Below are 22,315 nucleotides of genomic sequence, written 5' to 3'. Positions count from 1 at the left end.
TTATAAGCAAAAGAATCATAAGATGTTAGGGTGGGATGAGATCCCTATGATTATTCTGTCTAATCTCTTTATTTTATATATGAGTAAACATGGGATTAGAGAGGGAAAATGATTAAAATGATTTGGCTAGGATGCCAGAGCTGAAATTAGAACCCCAAATCTTAATTCTACTTCAGTGATCTTTGTCATTTTCCAACCTAACGTTATAAAATTACCCTTTTACAGCATAATGTTAAAATGGAAGAATACATGTTTATCCAAATTATTTTCTGAGACAATTTTAATGTATTAATATCTTTTACCTTTAATGCATATACATTTTCTTTTTTTTTTCCCCCAGTCCATATATTATTGGAACAATGAATCAGGGAGTTTCTTCGTCACCAAATTTAGAGCTACATCACAATTTCAGGTAAAAATAAGTTGGAATTGTTTGTATTGTCTCTTTTCTGTTTGCTTTTGGTGGTTGTTTTTTTCCATTTGTACACTGACGAATCGGTAACCTGGGGTGTGGAAATAATTCTCACTTCTTCTGACACTCTTTCTCAAGCAGACATTTTGTGATCCCTGACCTATAATCAGAAGTGTTTCTTTAAAAAACAAGAAAAAAGAAATGTTTTTCCTGCTCACTATGTCACAGCTAAAGTAGAGCACTTTTCTTCTAAATGTGAGAAATGTGAAGAGAGTTCCTATTTCAGGATTTGTGATTCTCCTACAGAAGAGTGCTCAGCGTGCACACTCCCACACACTGCTGTGACGCACATGAGCTTCTCTTTAGCTCAGAAAGAAAAGTTACAAACAGCTTAGCTCTAATGTTAATAGACTGTCTCATCTCTTTGATCATTAACATATGGCCTCCAACTGAAATAGGAACATTATTACTTTATATTGGAGAGAGAATCACTGTTGACTTAAAGTTTAATTTATATAAGGATTCCTGGGTTTTGGTTTTGATTGTTTTTTTTCTTTTCTTTTTATAGGTGGGTACTATGTGCAAACCACACAGAGCCAGTGAAAGGCTTTTTAGGCAGATATCTTCGAAGGAAACTGATAGAGATGGAAATTGAAAGGAACATTCGCAATAATGACCTAGTCAAAATTATAGACTGGATTCCCAAGACGTGGCATCATCTCAACAGTTTTTTGGAAACACACAGTTCTTCTGATGTTACAATTGGTGAGTTGCAAAATTGCAATATGCCATTTTCCAGGAACTAAGAGTACTTGGTAAAGATAGCCAGATTGGAAGTAGAAAATAACAACTGAAGCTAATGTTTTTGAAGCTTCCAAAATTTTTTTTCATTTTTTTTTCTTCTGAAAGTTTGCCTTCAAGCTTTGTGTCTTTTCATCTGACTATTACAGTTTACTGAGGCTTCCCAGGTGGCACTACTGGTAAAAAACCTGCCTACCAATGCAGGAGACATAAGAGATGTGGGTTCAGTCCCAGGGATGGGAAGATCCCCTGGAGGAGGGCATAGCAACCCACTCCAGTATTCTTTCCTGGATTCTTTCCTGGAAAATCCCATGGACAGAAGAGCCTGGAAGACTACGGTTCTTAGGGTTGAAAAGAGTCAGACATGACTGAAAAGACTTAGCACGCATACAAGCATGAAACTTTGCTAACATCAACTAATGTAGACAACTATATTAGTTTAATATAGACAACTAAAAGTCAGGTAGCCATGTGAAACAAACTATCTTTTTAGAGTATCTTTTTTTTTTTTTTTTCCAGTGGGTTTGTCATACATTGTCATTTTTATGCTAAAAACAAATTTTAGCTTATAGCTCATATCAATTATAGTTATGAGAGAAGATTTTATTTTAAGATAATTTAGGTGTTTTATATTTTCATGAAGATAAAATTGTTTGAGTTCTCTTAAGTTGGCATGAAGATGTTTATTTTTATATTCCTTCTTAAGTTGCACACAAAAAAGTCCCCTTTTCCTTGCTGTGGATCAGAAAGATATGCTCACTAAAGGCACAGTGTGGAAAGAATTAAGACAATTCTACAATTGGGATCAGAAGACCACAGCAGAGGCCCACTTCTGGCAAATAATGACATATTTTATATTTGACAGTTCATTCCATCATAGTTTTGTCATTTGTAAAATGGAGCAGATTGATTGGATTATGACCTTTAAGGTTTCTCCTAATACTAAAATGTTATGTGTTAGACTAAGATTTTAGTGTAAAAATAAAGGAGGGTCCTGAAGATGGATCTTCAGTAAAGCACTGATAATAATTAAGCTGACCACAATGATAATTTTCTAAGAATCCTGTAAGAAGCATATTAATTCCCCCAGAACAGTGTCTAAATATGTGTTTAGATTGCTAAATACAGGGATTCTCAAAAATGGCTTGTTATTTCTTACTTCTCAGGCCCTCGACTTTTCCTTCCTTGTCCCATGGATGTAGAAGGTTCTAGAGTATGGTTCATGGATCTCTGGAACTATTCTTTGGTACCTTATATTCTGGAGGCAGTGAGAGAAGGTCTGCAGGTATAGTACTCAATTTTCTCAACTGTTTTAAAAAACCAAATGGAAAAAAAAATCATCCTTTAAAAGCAAAAAAAACCAAAAAATCATTTTTCTGATTTGTGCAGAAAAATAAAGGCAGCTTGAAAGAACAAACAGTTTCTAATACATTTTTTCTGAGAATAAATATGTAGGAGAAAGAATTCTAACAAGAACACATCGAAGGCCAAATTTATTGCCATCAATATTTACAAACTGTTCTTATTAGATAGCTAGTTAATTGCACAGTTCTGCATCTTATAAAACAGGCATGTTTATATGGACCTTGGTCATTTGTTCTCTTCTTCCTTTTTTTTTTTTTTTTTATTATGCCACACAGCATGCAAGACCTTCCCTGACTAGGGATGAAACCCATTCTACCTGCAGCAGAAGCACTGGATCTCTAGGAAATTCCCCACTTATTCTCCTCTTATATAATCTGTAGCAAGTAGTTTGTGCTTATATTAATAGATTCTCTGCTTTAGGATGTTTCATTGTTTGAAGCCCTTTAACATCCCTTGCAAAATCCCTTTCTGTTTTTAAAAGTGCTCTAAATCTAAGGCATTTGATTTTTAAAAACTGTGACAGGTTGGTTTAGCAGCATCTCTGCTCCTCCCTCCTCTACCTTACATCACAAGGCCCTGCAACCACCCCTTCTATTTACTCTTAACTAAGAAATCAAAATATATCACTAATAAGAAAACCCTTTTTCAACAAAATATATCATCCCTTTTCCGTAAGTCTTGATTTTTTTCCTTATCTTGTGTGAATTTTTTTAAGATTCGTGTTGTATAATCACCAAACTTGTGGCAGAAAAATCCAGTCATCTTTACAATAACTCAGCCAAGCTTTAGGCAGTTTTTGCTTTTCTCTATTTCTCAGTTTTAGGCATCTCTATTTCTGGTTATCACAAGTGCTGCTAGAATTAAGATATACTTCATGTTTTTCACATTTTGTCATCTGCAGTTCTGTGTTAAGTCTTTATATCACTGTCTAAAAAAAATTGGTTGTCTATTTTCCTTCATTTCACTTCCTTTCAGTTCCTTATGCTTTCCTCACCTTGTAGAAGGGCATGGCAGTGATTTAGAACTAACAGGATGGTGAACATGATGAATATTATGAGGATGTTCTGAATGTACAGAGGTAATGATCCTAGGGAATGCTATCAACTGGTTCTACCGCAGATTTAAATAACTCTGTTTCATATTTTTAATGGTATGAGCCAAACCAGCCTGAGAAAATGTCTCCAACAAAGTTAAAGACTGTGCCAAAAGTTTTTATTTCCAAGTATAACATAGCACATGTGAAGATTCCTCTAAAACTATTATGCTATCTCAGAAGTGAGTTGGGTCTCTTGGTTTCAGTGATTTGTTCCAAAAGCATCATATATTTGTATGAAAATTTATTTAAAATATTCATGAGGTCATGATTTTTAAATTAATATTTAAATTATGTGTTCCTCTAGATACTATTTCAGCATTAGTAAACTATTATCCAAATCTTTATATATTAAATTTTCCTTATTTTGTATTCATTTGCTAATATATTGGAAGAATTAGAAGGGTTTTAAAAACTCAAAAACAGTAATAGCTAAAAATCCTTAAATCTCATTTTTTAGAAGTATGTAGCATTTTTAATGTTCAAATCATTATTTATAAAGCACCATCCTGAGAATTACCATTCCAGATAAGTCATGATCACTGAGATAATACCAGTTCCCCAAGCTGAGAGATACTCCAAAAAAGTTTTTTTTTGAAGAGGAATAAAAATATTTCAAGTTTTCTGCTGTGGTTCTCGATGTTTGTTAGTAGGTTAGAGTGAAAGTTGGATCAATTGCAACATAGGGAGTAGCTGAGGCTTGCGGGGAACAGAGGTGGCAGGAGGCAGATACAGCACTTTGAGAAAAAAGGAAAACCCTTTGGTGAGTAGAGAGTTATCATCACTACTGAAGGATATGCTGGACTGGAAGACTGTTGGCAGATGATGTTCTTGGAATGGTCCGTATATGACTTCTGGAGGAACAGGAAGAAGAGAAATCACATATGTCATGGACCATTTTCTTGGATCCACTGGCAACAGAGAACTATGAACTGGAACAAAAGGTGGAAAAATAAAGCATGGTTGCAAAGATGAAAATCTGAGTTGAGAGGAATAGAATACTTTCTCTTCAAATGAAGGCTGATGCTTTGGTGGGGAACCATATGGCAAATACTCTTTGCCAGATGTTCTAATTTGAAAAAATACCATGATGCACTGAATTCTGATTTTTACTCTGATGATTCTTTCTTGAAATGTCAGCAATCAGATCATCTCCTTCTGAATATTTAAATGTCTCTTCTTTCATTTCTTTTTCTATAACATCTACTTTACTCTGAAATACAGAATTGTGCCTATTTACCTTTTTATTGGTCACCCCCAATTTTGCTGTCCATGATGATTCTGGACATCATCAATTGATTCTGCTAGACTTTCATATTCTTTTTGCAATGTTTCCGTCCCAAGATTTATATACTTTCCCTCAATTAACTTAAGTTGTGTAGCAAGTTGTATAGCAATCTATGTAGATTTTTAACTGAGAGACAATTTCTACTCCAAAATAATAGAACTATTAAAAAAAAAAAAAAAACTGATTACTACCCCTACTGTTATCCCCTAGATGTGCAGATATCAAGACCTGAACTTTTTTCCCTTAAGGCAAGCCTGCCACAACCCCAGGCACCTTCCCCAGGAGAAACTCAAAAGACTGTTCCAAGCAGACTGGGCCTTTCATGGCCTCCACATCCGCCATTTTGTTTTTGTCTCACGGAAGCACAGCAAACCAGATGAAAAGCTTCACGCTGGTATTCGGTGCTGTCTGGATCCAAATATACACCTAGTAACTAGGATCGCCCTCAGTAGAGTAGGAAAGTCCATCAAAGAACTAGTGTAGCTTTGTTACTGCCCTCTACTTTTAATTTTAACCTTTCCTTCTATGCCTCTGGTTTGTATTCCCCCCCTCCCCCCCGCCCCCCGCCCAAGCCCTCCAACCGCTGTCTCCTCAGTGTGCTGTTTCTAGTTTGGTTTTGGCTTTGCTTCCAGTTTAAAAATTTTTTTAACATCGCCTGTGTTCATCTGCCCTCTACTCCACTACCCATATTTTAACCAGGCTTTATAATCTCTTTCTTATCAACTTTATTCTTCCAGAGGCGTTCTGACAAAGTTTTCATTTCCCATAATTTTCCTCTGTACTAGTGGTCTTACAAACAAATATCTCAAAGAAGCTTTAATAGGAAGCAATGAGATTATAGAGGAAATTAATCTGACAGAAATGGTTGTTAGGGGAAGGATGGTTATTTTCAAGGAAAATCTGAGTAGAATGAAGTAGAGAAAAGAAATCTCTTTTATTCATCATCTTTCCAAAGTATACTTTAGTAAATAAAGGCATTTAGTGTCTAGCATGAATCTTTTTATTTCTCTATTACTGGAACTTTCCTTTCTCAATGTTGAGCTTTCATTTATTTTGTAAAATTGCTAACAAGACAGATGTGGGTAGTCATTCTTCATGTATTTAAAATAAACCTCCCTCATGCTCTCCCCCAAATGCTGACCATCTATTCTAGATATTCAGATTTATTTTGTCTAGCCTTCAAGTTTAAAGTGAACTCTACAGACAGATAGTTTAAAATCTGGAAAATAGCATATGCGCACTTCATTCCCCTGAAAGTCCCATAAGGACTCAGTGCGCCATTAGTAAGTCACTTCCGTACTGAACAGGGATGCAGGGAATTCCCTGGTGGTCCAGTGGTTAGGACTCCAGGCTTTCACTGCTGAGGGCCTGGGTTCAATCCCTGTTCTGGGAACTAAGATTCTGCAAGTTGCATGGCAGAAAAAAAAAAAAAACAAGAAATTCATTTTATATGTGCTAAATATGTGATCACTTTTTAGATGTATGGAAAACGAGCACCTTGGGAAGATCCCTCCAAATGGGTGCTTGATACATACCCATGGAGCTCAGCATCTCTGCCTCAGGAAGGCCCAGCATTACTTCAGCTGCGACCAGAAGATGTTGGGTATGAGGGCTGTGTATCCACGAAGGAAGCTACAACCTCAAAGCACATTCCACAGACTGACACAGAGGGGGACCCCCTGGTGAGAAGCTGATGTTTGATTCTTCCTGTCTGATCTTGACCACAGTGTGCAGTCACTAGTATGTAGTCATTTGTATCAGAGACATTAATTCATTTTCCTGGGCAATATTTGAGATTGTCCTGATGTTGGTACTAAGTTTTCAAATTTTTACCTTTGGCCTACTTTCATTGGGTGAAACTCTTAAAACAAAAGACCAAACTTGTATACTTAAAAATAATCAAAAACACTTAAACCAGGCTGAACTCTGAGGCCATAATTTTTCTTTTACTAAGCAGAAAATTATAAATAAATAAACTTCAAACATTGCAGGACTCAATTCATTAGGTATCTAAGAAAAAGCTGAATTTTGTTCTAAAATGACAAAAAAAGAATATAATCTATACTTGAAGAACTAAAGAATATTTTACATGTATCAATTTTACATTTTACATATAAAATTTAGTCTAACTAAATTTAGGATTAGAACTCCATTGCCAACAATAGAGAAGAATGAACTGACTGGGGAATCAGAGGGTTATTATTCCCTGCCTTTCTCAGATTGCATTCTTGGAAATCATACTATAAGTCAATAAAACCCTGAAGCATGAATACTCTGGAAATACTAAGTACATGCTGTTCTTAGTAAAATAACTTTATTTTCATATGTATTTTTTATTTTTAGAGATGAGTTTCCATAAATCTGTCTCAAATGTAATGTGTTTGTTAGCTTACTATTCTGGCTAAAGAAGTCACTGAATAACTAATACAGTAAGAAGACATTCTGAGATAAAGGTCCTTATGTTACTTAAACAGAAAAGGAAATGATTAAATCATAGTCTGCAACCATGCCTAAAGACATAAAATTATGACTTGATACTTTGTGGAATATCCTTACACTAATAACCACAACACATATACATCATCGTCATTTCAGCTGACCATTTTGAACATCTTGGAATTTACATGTGAACCATCTGATAAAGTTTCATGATTTTTTTTCCTGATAAAATGCATGCACACAGAAGATTTTCCATATTATTTCAAAAAGTTCCATAAAGTCACAAGAAATATACATTGACCTACTTAGAGCCCAGGGATCTCTTATTTAGGACATTTGATCTAAACTATAAATTTCTTGAGGTTTCCCTTGTAGCTCAGCTGGTAAAGAATCCCCCTGCAGTGCAGGAAACCCCACTTCAATTTCTGGGTCAGGAAAATCCAGTCAAGAATGGATAGTCTACCCACTCCAGTATTCGTGGCTTCCCTGGTGGTTCAGCTGGTAAAGAATCCACCTGCAATGTGGGAGACCTGGGTTCTACCCCTGGGTTGGGAAGATCCCTTGGAGAAGGGAAAGGCTACCCACTCCAGCATTCTGGCCTGGAGAATTCCATGGACTCTATCCATGGGCTTCCAAAGAGTTAGACATGACTAAGCAACTTTCACTTTCATAAACTTCTTGAGGACCTGAACTCACATTTTTATAACAAGTGTCTGGCCCTTTGGCTCATACATAGCTAAATAACTAAACAACAGTGGTGGCGAAATTGGTTTGAATTCCACAAAACTGTGACTGCACAATAAGTAATTCCTCATCAGTTCAGTTCAGTCACTCAGTCGTATCTGACTCTTTGTGACCCTATGGACTGCAGCACGCCAGGCCTCCCTGTCCATCACCAACTTCCAGAGTTTACTCAAACTCATGTCCATTGAGTCAGTGATGCCATCCAACCATCTCATCCTCTGTCATCCCCTTTTCCTCCCACCTACAGTCTTTCCTAGCATCAGGGTCTTTTCAAATGAGTCAGTTCTTCATATCAGGTGGCCAAAATATTGGAGTTTCAGCTTCAGTATCATTCCTTCCAATGAATATTAAGGACTGATTTCCTTTAGGATGGACTGGTTGGATCTCCTTGCTGTCCAAGGGACTCTCAAGAGTCTTCTCCAGCACCACAGTTCAAAAGCATCAATTCTTCGGCTCTCAGCTTTCTTTATAGTCCAACTCTCACATTCATATGTAATAGAGAAAAAATAAGCCTTACAGTACAAATATGGGTTATTTCTTCTGAATTTTTTATAATTTCCAGTTCTCTCTTTGCAGTTTCTCATACAGTTCCTGATAAAGGTAAGGTGTTTATAAGGTTTGTTTTCAGGGTTATCCTATAGAGTATGGGATGTTTAGGAGATGTCCCAAATTTTCCCAGTAGACACAGTCCTGGTGAGCTAAACCCATTAATCATTCTTTTCCCTGACTCCAGATGTCTTATCTTATACTTTAGAAAAGGGATCAGAATGTCTACATTCTGAATGAGAATTTGGTTTAAAAAAAAATCTCCAGTTCCTAACCTTCTGCTTCACTCAACATCTTAAAGAACAAGGGGTTATGATGTTTGACATATTAAATAACAAAACCTTCTCATCTAAATATCTGTGAATCAGACACATTCTGATTAGGAAATATCTCTCTGTGTTTATTGCTCAATATTTTTATAATGACTGACATAAGTTAAAAACATATTTGCAGTCCAATCTAAATCAGAAGTACTCAGAGAAAACCTCATTGTCAGTAATATATTTTTGACTCTGAACAAGGATGTAAGTTTTTGGCACATCTCACAGTATTTAAAAATATAATGTGTATTCATCATCAACAGACTCATTCATTCAGTAAATATTAGTAAATAATAAGTATGTACTCAGGGCTAAATCCTGGTGATCATAAAATCAATATCATTTCTGACATTAAGAAGCTCATAGTCCAGCCATGGAGAAAGATATCTACATATATAAATTACAGTGCAATAATGATAGAAGTGTATTCTAGGTAAAGTTGTAAGTCTATTGAGGAAGTGGTTAGGATAAAGCTCCTCAGAGGAGGAGAGGCTTGAGGTAGGTCTGGAAGGATGAATAAAAGTTCATGAATGAATAATGAGGTTGGATAGAGACGATCCAAAATCTAAAAAACAGCAAGTTAAACATGATGAAACAGTACAATAAAAATAATGAGTTTAGGGAGCTGTATACAAATTTGTGGAATTAGAATAGAAGGGACAGAAAGAATTAAAGCTACAGAAGTCTACAATTGATATGTCATGTGAATCCTTGTTTATCTTGTAGGAAGTTAAATTTTTACCACACAGAAAATGGGGAGCCGCCAAAGATTTTTGGGCAAAGGACTTATTAGATTTTCAGATCACCTTGGTAATAGAATAGAGGGCAGGTTAAAAGAAAGAGGATAGAGGCTGGAAGACGGGCCTATGTGTAAATACCAGGGACGATAGGACCTGACCTGGGTGTTACAAATGATAGGTACTGTGTTTATGACTATGGGTCTGGGAAAGAAGCAAGGGAAAAGAGCACAAGGTAATACTTAGTAGAGAATAATGATCCACCCTGATTTTACCCAGTCAGACTACTGACTGATGTGAACCTTACCTACCTCCTTTGACTTGAATGTACAAAGCAACTCTCTGAGAAGGCACGGTAAATCCTTTGTATGCATTTACCATGAATCTGAGACTTTGAACTTATTTTAATGGAACATATTTACTATATGGCACCATTTTCAAAACCTAAGACTTTAATGATACTATTATTATACCATAAAACTTTTATAACAGTCAGCTTTCAAGTGATTTCAAGTATTTGTAACTAAACTGAGATCGAAGCATAAACTTGAAAGCATTTCTATTCTTGAAAGGTGTTCAAAACAAAAATTTTTTTTTTTAACAAATTATCTTCACCCAGGTGCTTGAACATACAGCCAGCTACTTATAAGGGAGGGACTAACAAAAGAAAGGAAAAAGGGAATGTGAATGTGCATGAAGGTAGGGGTGTGTGTGTGTGTGTGTTCAAGAGAGACAGAGAAGGGGAGAGGGAGAGAGAAACACTACGTTGATGGAGATATTTAGCTTTATGACTCACTGGGTTTAAGAGGTTATCACCAACTACTTTCATATGTTTATGTAGCTAGTTAATAAATTCAGGGAATTAGAAAATCATGTTGAAAAATATTGTCCTAAAAATATTAAAATGACTTTAAAATATGCTATACCTATAGCTTCTTTGTCAGAAAGGCATTCTTGCTGGAGTTGGTAATTACCAATGTGTCATTTTGGAGAAGGAAATGGCAGCCCACTCCAGTGTTCTTGCCTGGAGAATCCCAGGGACGGGGGAGCCTGGTGGGCTGCTGTCTGTGGGGTCGCACACAGTCAGACACGACTGAAGCGACTTAGCAGCAGCAGCAGCAGTGTGTCATTTTATTTCACAAACTTTTTTTTAATTAAACACACATTTTACACTGAATATATCAACAAACAGAGCTTAACATATGACTAAGGAATCCTTTTGGATCAAACCTTTCTATTGGATCAGTTTCCCTAAATTTTAAGTTGGGGGAAAAAATGAACATCTTTGATTACATAATAAATAGTAAAGTTAGCATGCATTAAACAATATAAAGATTATTACCATTTACAGAAACTCTTGATAAGAAAACAAGTCCATACCCTCCCGAAGATGTACCAATTTTTCTGTGCTTTCTAAAACTGTCAAATCATTTATTCACAGTCTGCTTTTGAACACCATTTCTTTATGCATCTCTACTAGTGAATCTGCAGATCTCTCAAAATCCAAGCAAAGTGGCTGCCTTTTATTTTCTAATACCCGGAAACACTAGCTGCCTTTCTCCCCAGCTGCTTTCCTGCCCATGTCCCTTTTATAAGAACAAACGTTGCCATTGTCCTAGAAGGCTGGGGAACGTGAGACAGCTGCTCTTGTTCCAGAAGGTGGCTTTTCTTTTTGGTGAGATACCCATCATATTTTAGCCAGGCGCTCAATAGCCGCAGAAGCTTGATGGTGATTCTTCCCTTTGGCCTCTTCAAATGCTCATGGTCGGCTTCATTCGGTGGCCTCCCCTCGAGGTCCACGCTTAAGCAGCAGATGGGGGGCTTGTACGAAGCAGCTGGTCCATTCTCCTGCAGCCCCGCCTCCTCTCCCGGGCCCTGAGCGAACGCCCGTGTGCCCGTCGGCGTGGAGGAACGTTCAGGACTTTCAGTTCCATTCAGTGCTTTCTGCTCCTCGCAGCCAAAAAGCTGGGCAGCTTGGCGTCCTCTGCAGCCACGAGCCCAGATGTCCGGCTGCGATACAGTTTCCTTCCCACTCTCCCTGTTGGAGCTGTATTCATTTACAATCGCAAATAAAAGACGTATCCAGAGGCCCTGTTTTCTCCTTATGGTTTGCCATTGTAAGTCATGCGTGGGAGAAAGAGTCTAGGAGCCGGGGCAGCCAGTCAAAGTCTAAAAGTGTTTTCCGTTTCCCTTGGAGGGGATGAGATGGGTCCTCCGTGTGGCTCGGGGCCGTGTGTTTTCTGGGCCTGGCTTTCTCCATGCATCATCGCCTCCATCAATGTCTCTCTTTCTTTCTTCAGATGAATATGCTGATGAAACTCCAAGAAGCAGCCAATTACCCGGGCACGCAAAGCTGCGACAGCGATAGCACCAGCCATCATGAAGACATTCTGGATTCGTCTCTTGAATCTACCCTCTAGAGGGTGAAAAAAAAAGTTAGGGGAAAAGACTATGCTTAAAAAAAAAAAAAAAAATGTTTGAAAAGTAAGGTATTTTCATGAAACCACTGCCAGTATGAAAGCATCCTGTCAGGGCCCTGACCCAGAGTTGTGGTCTCCAAGGAGGCAGCAAAACTAAGTCTGAAGCACCAAGATGCTCAGTTGACACGGAAGCGTAACTTGCTTTTCTTTCTAGGCATTTTTTTTTTTTTTAATCTCTGTGGAGTGATGTAAGGCTCCAATACTCAACTGGAAAGGACCCTAATGATAGGGCCACTGAAGATTGCACATGGGTTAGCCAAACTGGACTTTCTGTTTTTTCTCTTTAGAAGTTTACAATGCAGACCTTTTTTTCCTTTCTTTTTTTTTTTGTAGTTCCTTCTCTGGTTTCCTCTGAGGGGCTGTTCCCCCCAAGCAGGATCCACTCTTCTGATCCGTCCAACCTCTTTTGTGCCACAAGGTGCTGGTTGCGGAGCCCCAGTAGCGTTTGTGTTGTGCGCTCACCCCATTCCAAAATGAAGAGGCCAGGCCTCTGCAAGCACAAGTGGAATTGTGCGACCCCCCAGGGAAACACTGCTGTGGCCAGCTGGAGATGGGCCAGCGTCACTCTCAGCTGCGGTGATCACAGGCTGTGCTTCACCCACGCTTCAGTGTCTGAGTCACAGGTTTGATAAGGTTGTTTTTCCCACTGTGGTCTTTTGAAACCACCTGCCCATTCCCTTAAAAAAAAAATAATAATAAGTTTTATACCAATTATTAGTCCACACTGACAACAGGCTTTTTAGGGCTTTGTTTGTTTGAGCCTTGTCAGTGAAAAGAAGGAACATTTCCTATGGTGCTGTCCCACTGCCTTAAGCCGATTTCTACAACAGTTTAACCGTTGGTTTAAATCCTGAACCACTGGTCGTTTCCACTGTCTTCACTTACAACACCAGTTAACACAGTAGCCTCATCTCTATTTTTGTGTTTGTTTTTGAAGAAATGGATAGGAGAAAGATCAGTATTTTTACCTTGTGAATAGATTGCTTTGCCTATCCTCCAAAAGACTCAAGTAACCCAGAAACCCTCTTTGACTGTCATTTACAAGCTAAGCCATGTGGCTATCTTCCATCCAGTTCTAGGGGAAAGAGTTTCAGAAGGCGGGAGATGGTGAATTCTTATCCAGCAGAGCTGGAAGCACTAGATGCAGCATGAGCACAGCTATTCGGCTTTTCTCTCCTATTCTTTTTTTTTTTTTTTAATTATTATGAGTTTTGAGCATGTTGTTTTGATGGGTGTTATTGTACATGAGAAATTCAGCATTCGAGAACACTGAAGCAGTGAAGTCACTGTGGATGAGAAAGCATTTATACTGTAAAAGAAGGTTAGATTTGCACAGTCTACTGGGTAGGTATTGTAAATAATCACTTAAAAAACTTGCACAAGTCAAAACAAACACACACACACACAAATTGTATTTTATCCTGTGGGTGTTAAGAGATGTTTCACTTGCTGAGATTTCCTGTACGTTGCAAACAAATACAGAATGCAGACCCTCAATGCTGTTGTTACCTGGTGTGTTTGTCCTGTATTTACAGTTGTGATGACCATGCAGGAGCTATCAGTGCTAGAGTGAGCATGCTTCAAAACTGTCCATGAAGCCAAATACATGTTTGGAAAAGTAAAAATGTCTGAAAGTGCATCTGTCATGGCGGGCTTTCAAGAGAGTGCATGAGAGCTGACGGGAGTGACTGAAGTTCCCACCGCGCAGAGAGGACAGGTTGGAAACGAATCACCCCAAGGGCCAGGCCACGGTGTAGACTTGTTCCATGCGTGTGAAAATGTGCTACTTCAGGACGTTCAATTGGTGCTACTCTCTGTGACCACCCACGGGTCAGTTGCTGTAGAACAACAACAGCGCGAGACATCGCTGCAGTCGTCAGAGTGTCGCTCGTCTGTAGGTCCTCCACGGTGCTAGTGCCCCAAGGGAAATCGGAACTGAACTGTGCGCCTAGAAAGGGCACCCTGACTTCGAAGCCTCAAACGTGGATCGCGTCTGTGGTGAAACGTCGATATGCGTAGCTGGATGCGTGACTAGTGGCCCTTGTACAATATGCGATCTAAGAAAATCGCTAATCTTTCCCTGCCATTTTGAGAACCACAGTTCAAACATGATCATTAAACAGAAATTCCTGCAATACATCCCAGTAGGTCCGCCTAGTTTACAACTTAAACTAGTTTGTGAAACATTTGTCTGTATACATTTTATATTTTGTACATTTTTGATGTAACATACCATGTAAATAGAAACAGTGAAATAAATCATCTGAAAAGTTTTGTAGTCTTTGTAAAGCCCCGGCAGCAACTACTTGGTGTCCGTGGACTTAACTGGGTGATGTATTTTCTATTGGTTGATTGTTCCTCTAGCTTGTAAACCAGCTTGCATATATTTTTTTGCAAATGTGCACCCTGTATCTGTCTAAATTATTACTTTGCCATTAAAGTGGAATTATTTATTGACAACAAGGTGTGGTGTCTATATGTGGAGAGAATTGAATAATTATGCACCAAAAGTATCAAACTTTAAAATGTTGCTTGCACTATTAATAAGCCATGAGTAGGATGTGTGTGATTTTTTATTTTATATTCTTCATAGAAAGGACCTCATAGCTTTTAAATGAGTAAATATATTGAAGGCACTAGGTATATCTTTTTAAATGAAAGTTATTTATTCAGTGAATATTTTTAGAAAACTCATTATTAGTCTACCTAAATGATTATAAAATAAGCATTAATATAAAATAAAATGTTAATATTCACTTAATTTTATCAACTTCTTAAATGTTTCTTTGTTTTTATTCCATTAACTTTTTTTTGACCTTTTAGCTCTAAAGATGCTTTTAACATCGAAGAATTCTTCTGGTGGTGGTTTATTTTTAATAGAGATTATAAAAAGAAAAGGAACCCTCTTTAAAATGAAAAATTTTTTTTCAAAGCACCCTGGTTTTTCATACCAGTAATTGGAATGCTTATTTGGGTACTCTGAGTAGGGTTTTAATTCTAAAAGCAGGAAAATTAGAACAGTTGTTGAGGGAAAAAAAAGAGCTATTAGTTAAAATGAGTCGAACAACAGTAATAGATTAAAATTGATAAGTGTTTCCTTTTTCATAGTTTCGGAGATTGGGAAATCTCCACAATCCGTCTTATCCAGGTAAACACAGAGCTGATATAAAACTTGAACATCATTCTGACACATTGGGCATCAGGCTGTGTAAGTGTGGGCCCCAACACTATCATGGTCTGTGTAACCTTGGCCAGTTACTCACAATCTTTATGCCTAGTTTCCTCACCTATCAAGTGGATGACTGGAATAATATCCACCTCCTACAGATTACTGTGTTTTCAAAGGTCAGCAGTATTTTTTTTTTCCCAAGAATGCATCTTCTAAAACTCAGTGTCCTCATTTATAACATGGGGTAATAGTGCCTATCTCATAGGGCTGTTGGGAGTATTGAGTTTAGATCTGTAAAGCACTTCAAACAATGCCTGGAACTCAGGAAACTGAATAAATGCCAGCTACTATATTAGCACAGCCATTATAATACATTAATAACATCAGTGGTGTAACAAATACTCTCATTATTGAATTTGTAAATGCATTCATGGTAATATTAAAGTCTTATAAAAGCATGTCTTTTATCCAGTTTGCCAATCTGTAAAATGGGATAGTTTCAGTTTCTACTCATATGATTGCTTTGAAGATGAAATATTTTATTTATTTATTTTCAGTTTCAGTTCAGTCGCTCAGTTGTGTCCAACTCTTTGTGACCCCATGAACTGCAGCATGCCAGGCCTCCCTGTCCATCACCAACTCCCAGACCTTGTTCAAACTCATGTCCACTCAATATTACTGAATTAATATTACTTTTTAGTTCAGAGGAGATGATCTGGATACATAATCATTGGAGTCTCTCTTCTCCACATCAAGTATACATTATCTGTTAGTTACCCAGGAGTTCTTCTACTAGAAAACCAATTTATAGAAATTAAACATAGCACACTCTGAAGTAGAATCTCATTAAAGAAAAATAAAAACTTCTCAAGTTCCTTTCCATAAAATTGTAAAGACATTCATAAACCTTTTATTTATCACTGGAATTTTTAACGTTTGCCAGTGTTCTATAATAGCATGATAGAGTTGAAGCTGGTGTACAACTGAGTAATTTTTGTAGTGATTACATGTTGAGATGAAAATATTTTCAGTATATTGGATTATATTAACTGTAGTATTAAAATTCACCTCATTTTTCTTTTTTTTTTAATGTGGCTACTACAAATTTTACAATTAAATATATTGCTCATATTTGTGACTCACTTGATGTTTCTATTCCCATTGGCTAACACTACTATAGAAAGATTGATCTTTATAAAATTTGATCACCCAGCTCCCTTATCTCTTCTGCATTTTGTTTTTAGGAATAAGGTTCAAATATCAAATAACAATTCTTTGCTAAATCTGGATTTCGCTTATCTCTTGATCTCCTTTTTTACTCTGTTCACTGCCCCCATTTTGATTCTGTTCTCTCCATTACCCTAGTTGTAGAACCAAGAAGTAATTGTTGAAACATTAACAACAACTTTCCAAACAATTGAGCCATGAGCATGTGTCAACACTTTAGTATCATCTTAAAAAAAAAACAAAACCCTCTGTTGGCCAATTTAAAGGTTGCTCTCCTAGTAGAGAGACATTTATTAAAAATGTGGGTTAGATTACAAAATACTTAAAGATTCCCAGCTTCTTAACTGTCAGGTGGATGGGTAAGTGGAGGGTTTCCCAAATCAAATATTAACCCCATAACCGATTAAGCAAATACTGAACACTACTAACATTTATCAGCATTCTAATTTATTCAGAGACGATTACAGAGTTCATCAAGCAATAATATTTTGTCCGAGACCAGGTTTAGAACAGCATTTTTTAATGTGATCTACTTCCTCTTACCCCGGTGCTGTGTGCTGTCGTGTCAGACTCTTTGTGATCCCACGGACTTCCCTGTCCATGGGATTCTCCAGGCAAGAATACTGGAGTGGGTCCTCTTACCCCAAGGGCCTTAAATATTCTCAAATGCCTTAGACAAGCATTTCTGATCCTTCAGATAAGGTCAGACAAGACTCTGAATTATTTGCTTTTATATATAAAATCAAATTACACACACACACACACACACACATATATACCTCTGGAGGAGGAAATGGCAACCCACTCCAACATTCTTGCCTGGAAAGTTAAATTCCATGGACAGAGGAGCCTGGCAGGCCACAGTCCATGGGCTTGCAAAGAGTCAGACATGACTGAGCACATGTATCATATATATATATACACTGTGATCCCACTTATGTTCAATTTTAAGGCCTAGAATATAGTGCACTCTCAATAAATATTTACTAAATAAAAATATTTCTGAACATGGAGACAGCAGCTGAACGTGAGCTTATGTTAAATAAAAATATTTAATTTGAGGAGAGCCACTTTCACAGGTGGAGCTCCCCGAGAAGACAGATGAATAATGACCGTGCCGCTTAGTGATCACAGGAGGAGGACAGATCACCTGTGGGTTTGTGTCCTCTGGTACAAAGTTCTGCCTCATGCTTGGAATATTTTTCCTCCTTTAGATGTAATGTACTACATACTTGCGACCAAGTTTTCATTTTCTTTCTGCTTTTCAAGTCCTTTGAAGATGGTCTAGTTATATAGTGCAATTTAAATATATGGACTTTTTTAGAGGAAGAGATAAAATATACCAAGCAGTTGGAAATCTAATGGTAGAGCCTCGAAGACAGGTGGAGGCTGGAAAGATCAAAACAGGAATCCTGAGCATAGAAATGAGAAGTGATGTGAATTTCACCTTGGGATATTTCTCCCACAAGAAAGACCTTGACCAAAGAGAAAACAGAAGAGAGAGTAAGCGCTGTGGTGAACATCTTTATAGTTTATTTGGCTTTAGTTTTTAACTAACATATTTAAGCCTGTTTAATGGGACACTTATAAAGGAGGAGAACAATGTAAAACCATTGAAGTCCAAATCAGAAAAATCTATATCCTAATCCTAATCGCATTTTGTGATTTTTTTTCTAGGAAAAATTAACTACTGTATGGTCAGTGTTAATCTAGATTTTATACCCTACAGATGTCATCAAATAATGAAATGCAGCCAAAGTGAATGGAGCCACTCTGTACATCATTTGTGATACAAGTAATGTGTATCTATCAGAGAAGCTAGAGGAGAGTCTTTGCCAATAGCAGTAGTTCTCAGGGGAAGGAAATTCACCTGGACTCTGCTCACTCATGAGACTTCATGCTCTTTAGACAATTACAGCCCTTCGACTAGAAATATAACAGGAGCCTCACATACCATTTTAAATTGTCCAGTAGCAGCATTATTACTAAAAGTAAAAAGAAACAGGTGAAATTAATTATGATAACATACATGCTTTCTTATCTCAACATGCCAAAATATTGTTTCAACATTAAAGAAGCTAAAATATGTCTTAATACAGTTTTTAACATCTTGCATTTTCTCTTTTTTCTCTACTGTCTTTGAAACCCACCGTGTGTGTGCCCTTCGTACACACCTCAATTTGGAGACTAAATGTTCACCAGAAGAACCGCATCTGTACTCAGACTGCAAAAGTTTAGGTCAGAAGATCCACATAGGTAAGCTGTTCCAAACATAGTTGACATGAGCGAGTACCAGTTTTAAAGTTAAATTTTAGACAATTAACATTAAAGTTAAAATATGAGTTCCTAAATTGCTATACAGCCTGCAAGTAGACACTAGTGGACAGTGGCCACTCCTGAATAAGACGGCCCAACCTTAGCCTCACCCAGCAACCAGCTTTCTCAGGTCACAGTGTGTTCATTTCTTGTTTGGGCATCTCATCTCATATAATATATACACATATGTACATATATGTATATGTGTACATACATACATATGTGTATACATATAGTAATTACATAATAATTACAGGTATATAACTAAATGTATTTATATCTTTACATATATATCTCTCCATATATTCACATATGTCTTCTAAATCCCAGGACATAAATTGTCTACTCATCCTACACTTGGATAAAAAAGGACCTCTCCTGAAAGAGAGACAAAAGTTCTTTTTCCACGGGGAAAAGTTCTCTTCTATAGATTAAAAAGAAGAAGAATTAGCAGGTAAAGACATTTTAAATAGCAAAATGACTCCCAGAGCAAGATCAGAACTTCAATTCAAACCTGAAAATAATATTAGCATATATAAATATAAAAAGAGAATTTTTTAAGATGAGGTAGTAGAATAACAAACACACTAAAAATGGACAATCATACTAACTAAGAGATATAAGAAACAGGTTAAAGAAGTGGATTTCCTGATCTGTATAAGATATCCCTGGGGGCTAGCCACCTACTGTTTTTGCCAACGTTCGCTGTTTACCAAATCTTTTAATTGTTTCTCTGCCTTTCCAGAAACCCCCAAACCTATAAAGGTATTTCTCTAATGTTTTTTGCTTTCTTTCTCTTATATATTAAAATTCAGTGACTATTTCCTTCTAAGATCTGAAACTTCATATTTCCTTGACTGTACATTTTTTTGAAGATCCGCTACTAGAAATTTAGTTCATCTGCAGAAGCCACGGGGCTGACTATAGAGAGCAGGCTGTAAGACATCCCCCTGTTAACATAACACAGTAAGTAATTAGCCTTTTTTAAAAATAGTATGCCCTTTAGCTGTTTGCGTTTTCAGTACCAACCAAGAGCTTTATTAGCTAGCTTGAAAAAGGGATGTCTTATAATTGGGCACACTCAGAAACTGGAAATGATTAATACCCCAAACATACTTTACGGTTTAAGTAAAATGAATGGGTTATCAAATAAAATTATACTTGATACTAATGTTATCTAAATTGCAAACTTGGAAATAAAATTTCTATATGCCATTAGCAAAAAAACAGAAGTAGAGGAAAGTTTTCCAGTGAGCCAGCTGGCGTATTCACTACGTGAGAGCGATTCCTGCATGACTCCTTGTGGGACACCGTGGATTTGCAGTATGCTCTGGAAATTTCCTTCCCACAGAATGATTTGCAGAAAATATCCAGGACCTCTAGAGAACTAGAAAGTAGATCGTGTGCAAACAGAGGAAAACATTTTACCAGCCAGGCAAATATTGATACCGCCAGAAGCCAGTTACTCTGTCACTATTAATTTCAAAGAAAGGTCAAGTTGCAAATCAAGTCTCAACATTACTAAGGCAAAAATGGAATAGGAGCTTGAACATGTCATAGGAAAATACTGTAAACAATTTTAAACCATTACCATTTATTGCAAATAATTTAAAATTGTTATCATGTTAATTTGAAGAGAAAAAAAAAAAGATTTTGTGGCCAAACAATTGTAACTTCTAGCGTATTATGTTAACAATATCATAGAGATCTGTCTAGGGGGTAGCCATGACCAATTTTTAGAAGGTATACAAAAATATGTATTAAGTAACTTTGTATTTCTCTTCATGTAGAACAAGGGACCCGAACTGAAAAAAAAGTGGAATACCTGAATCAACACTACTTATTGTTCAAAGGCGAGAATTTAATGGAGGTCCTATTTAATATGTCTGGGACACTAATTGGAAAATTCCAAAAGAAACAACAGGATACTGTGATAATTATGTTTTACATATGCCTTAGCATTTCTAAACAGGTGTTAAAAATCATCTGTAGCCCCTAAAGATAAGACGTTTGCTTTATCTATTGAACATCCATTATCTGATGGCTCTATTGAGTATGCAGATGGCTGATTTTAAAGACATAATAAGTGCTAGTGAAAGGATAACATTTCCCATCTCCTCACATTTTGGCCTTAGGCCACAGGGAATAGAAATTTCACCTGGAAAGAGCTGCTGAGGACTCTCTCTCCATCCCCACCCCCCAAGGTAAGGACCTTGTATAAACAATGGCCTGGCATTCTGGAAAGGAGGCTTAGGGTGATGGGGCTGAGTCAGAGTCTGAACAAGGTGTGTGTAAAATTCATGTGGAAAAAATGATTAGCCAGAGTTCCCTCAGGTTTACCCCAGGGCTGTAACCTGCTCTGAAAAGCTCTACCCCTGATTTGAACACTCACAAATGGGGAGTACTTGTGTGAATGGTAATACATGCAGCTATCACATTTATCTCTCAAGAAAGGCAAAAGGCTCTCAGATCTGCTTGTGTGCAGATCTAGCTCACCAGCATTTATGTGTAAGCACCCCTGGGCAGGGTCTCTGTAAGCACTGGGAGGAGATTTGGGGAGGATGGTGAAGTTCCCCAACTTCTCCACTTGCAATTGAATGGGTCCAACTGTCTTCTGTCTTTAAATTGTTATTTATCTGTGTGATGGTGAACAGCGGTAGTTAGGAAATGTTGATAGCATCTTTAACAGAATCCATACATGCCCACTTCTAACTATAAGAGAAAGATTGAATAAGAAAAGGAAGATAGTAAGGAGCTTGAAGGCAGCCAGCTATCATGTCTTTTTAGTTGTCTTTGTTTTTAGAATCCTGTTAATGATACAGTGCCTTAAACATAATAGATGTTCAGTTAAAGATGCTGAATAGATAAAGAGTCTTGTAAGGGCCACAAGAAAAGATACTTAATAATTAATCACTTGTATATTTAAAAACTACTTTAGCCAAAGAATGCTATTATTGGGAACAGAAAATGAGCATAAATATATTTCCAGGGCCACTTGGAATAATCTTCCAAAATTTGTTTACACAAAAGAAACCACCTCATTTAGAATTTCTGAACTTACCCATATGTACTGTTTGCTATTCAAGCTAGAGACCATTTGGGAATACAAATTTTTTGCCACTTGTCTTAAAGATATGCCCCAAATCAAGAATAAATGAAGCACATCTGTGGTGCATTCAGTAAGAGTTTTAAGAAAATAATCATTCCCAGTTTATTTTTAGGAAAAAAGTAACAGAAATTTTCCTTCCTCTTGATTTACCTCAATAATCCCAAAGTAACAAATGCAGAAAACATCCACAAAGCTGATAAATTAATGCACTTATGTACTTCATCGCCTTATGCTTTCACCCATTATCCAAAATATGGGTAATTTTTATT

The 22,315-nt window shown here is 37.1% G+C and overlaps 1 protein-coding gene across 10 annotated transcripts in view; it reads left to right on the top strand.

Moving 5' to 3' along the window:
- NAV3 (neuron navigator 3) overlaps positions 1–14,688 on the top strand; it is an 879,706-nt gene extending 865,018 nt beyond the window's left edge. For all 10 annotated transcript variants that reach the window (XM_043446408.1, XM_043446407.1, XM_043446415.1 and 7 more), the window contains 5 exons: positions 341–412; positions 981–1,177; positions 2,380–2,498; positions 6,438–6,641; positions 12,046–14,688. In XM_043446408.1, coding sequence (XP_043302343.1) covers positions 341–412; positions 981–1,177; positions 2,380–2,498; positions 6,438–6,641; positions 12,046–12,165 — 712 coding nt within the window. In that variant the 3' untranslated portion in view covers positions 12,166–14,688. The remainder of the gene's footprint in view (positions 1–340; positions 413–980; positions 1,178–2,379; positions 2,499–6,437; positions 6,642–12,045) is intronic.
- The last annotated feature ends 7,627 nt before the right edge of the window (positions 14,689–22,315 follow it).

Source organism: Cervus canadensis, chromosome 25 (genome assembly GCF_019320065.1).
Source record: "Cervus canadensis isolate Bull #8, Minnesota chromosome 25, ASM1932006v1, whole genome shotgun sequence".
NCBI classification, from domain to species: domain Eukaryota; kingdom Metazoa; phylum Chordata; class Mammalia; order Artiodactyla; family Cervidae; genus Cervus; species Cervus canadensis.
Note: the sequence above shows the minus strand (reverse complement) of the source record. Positions and strands in the feature narration are given on the sequence as shown.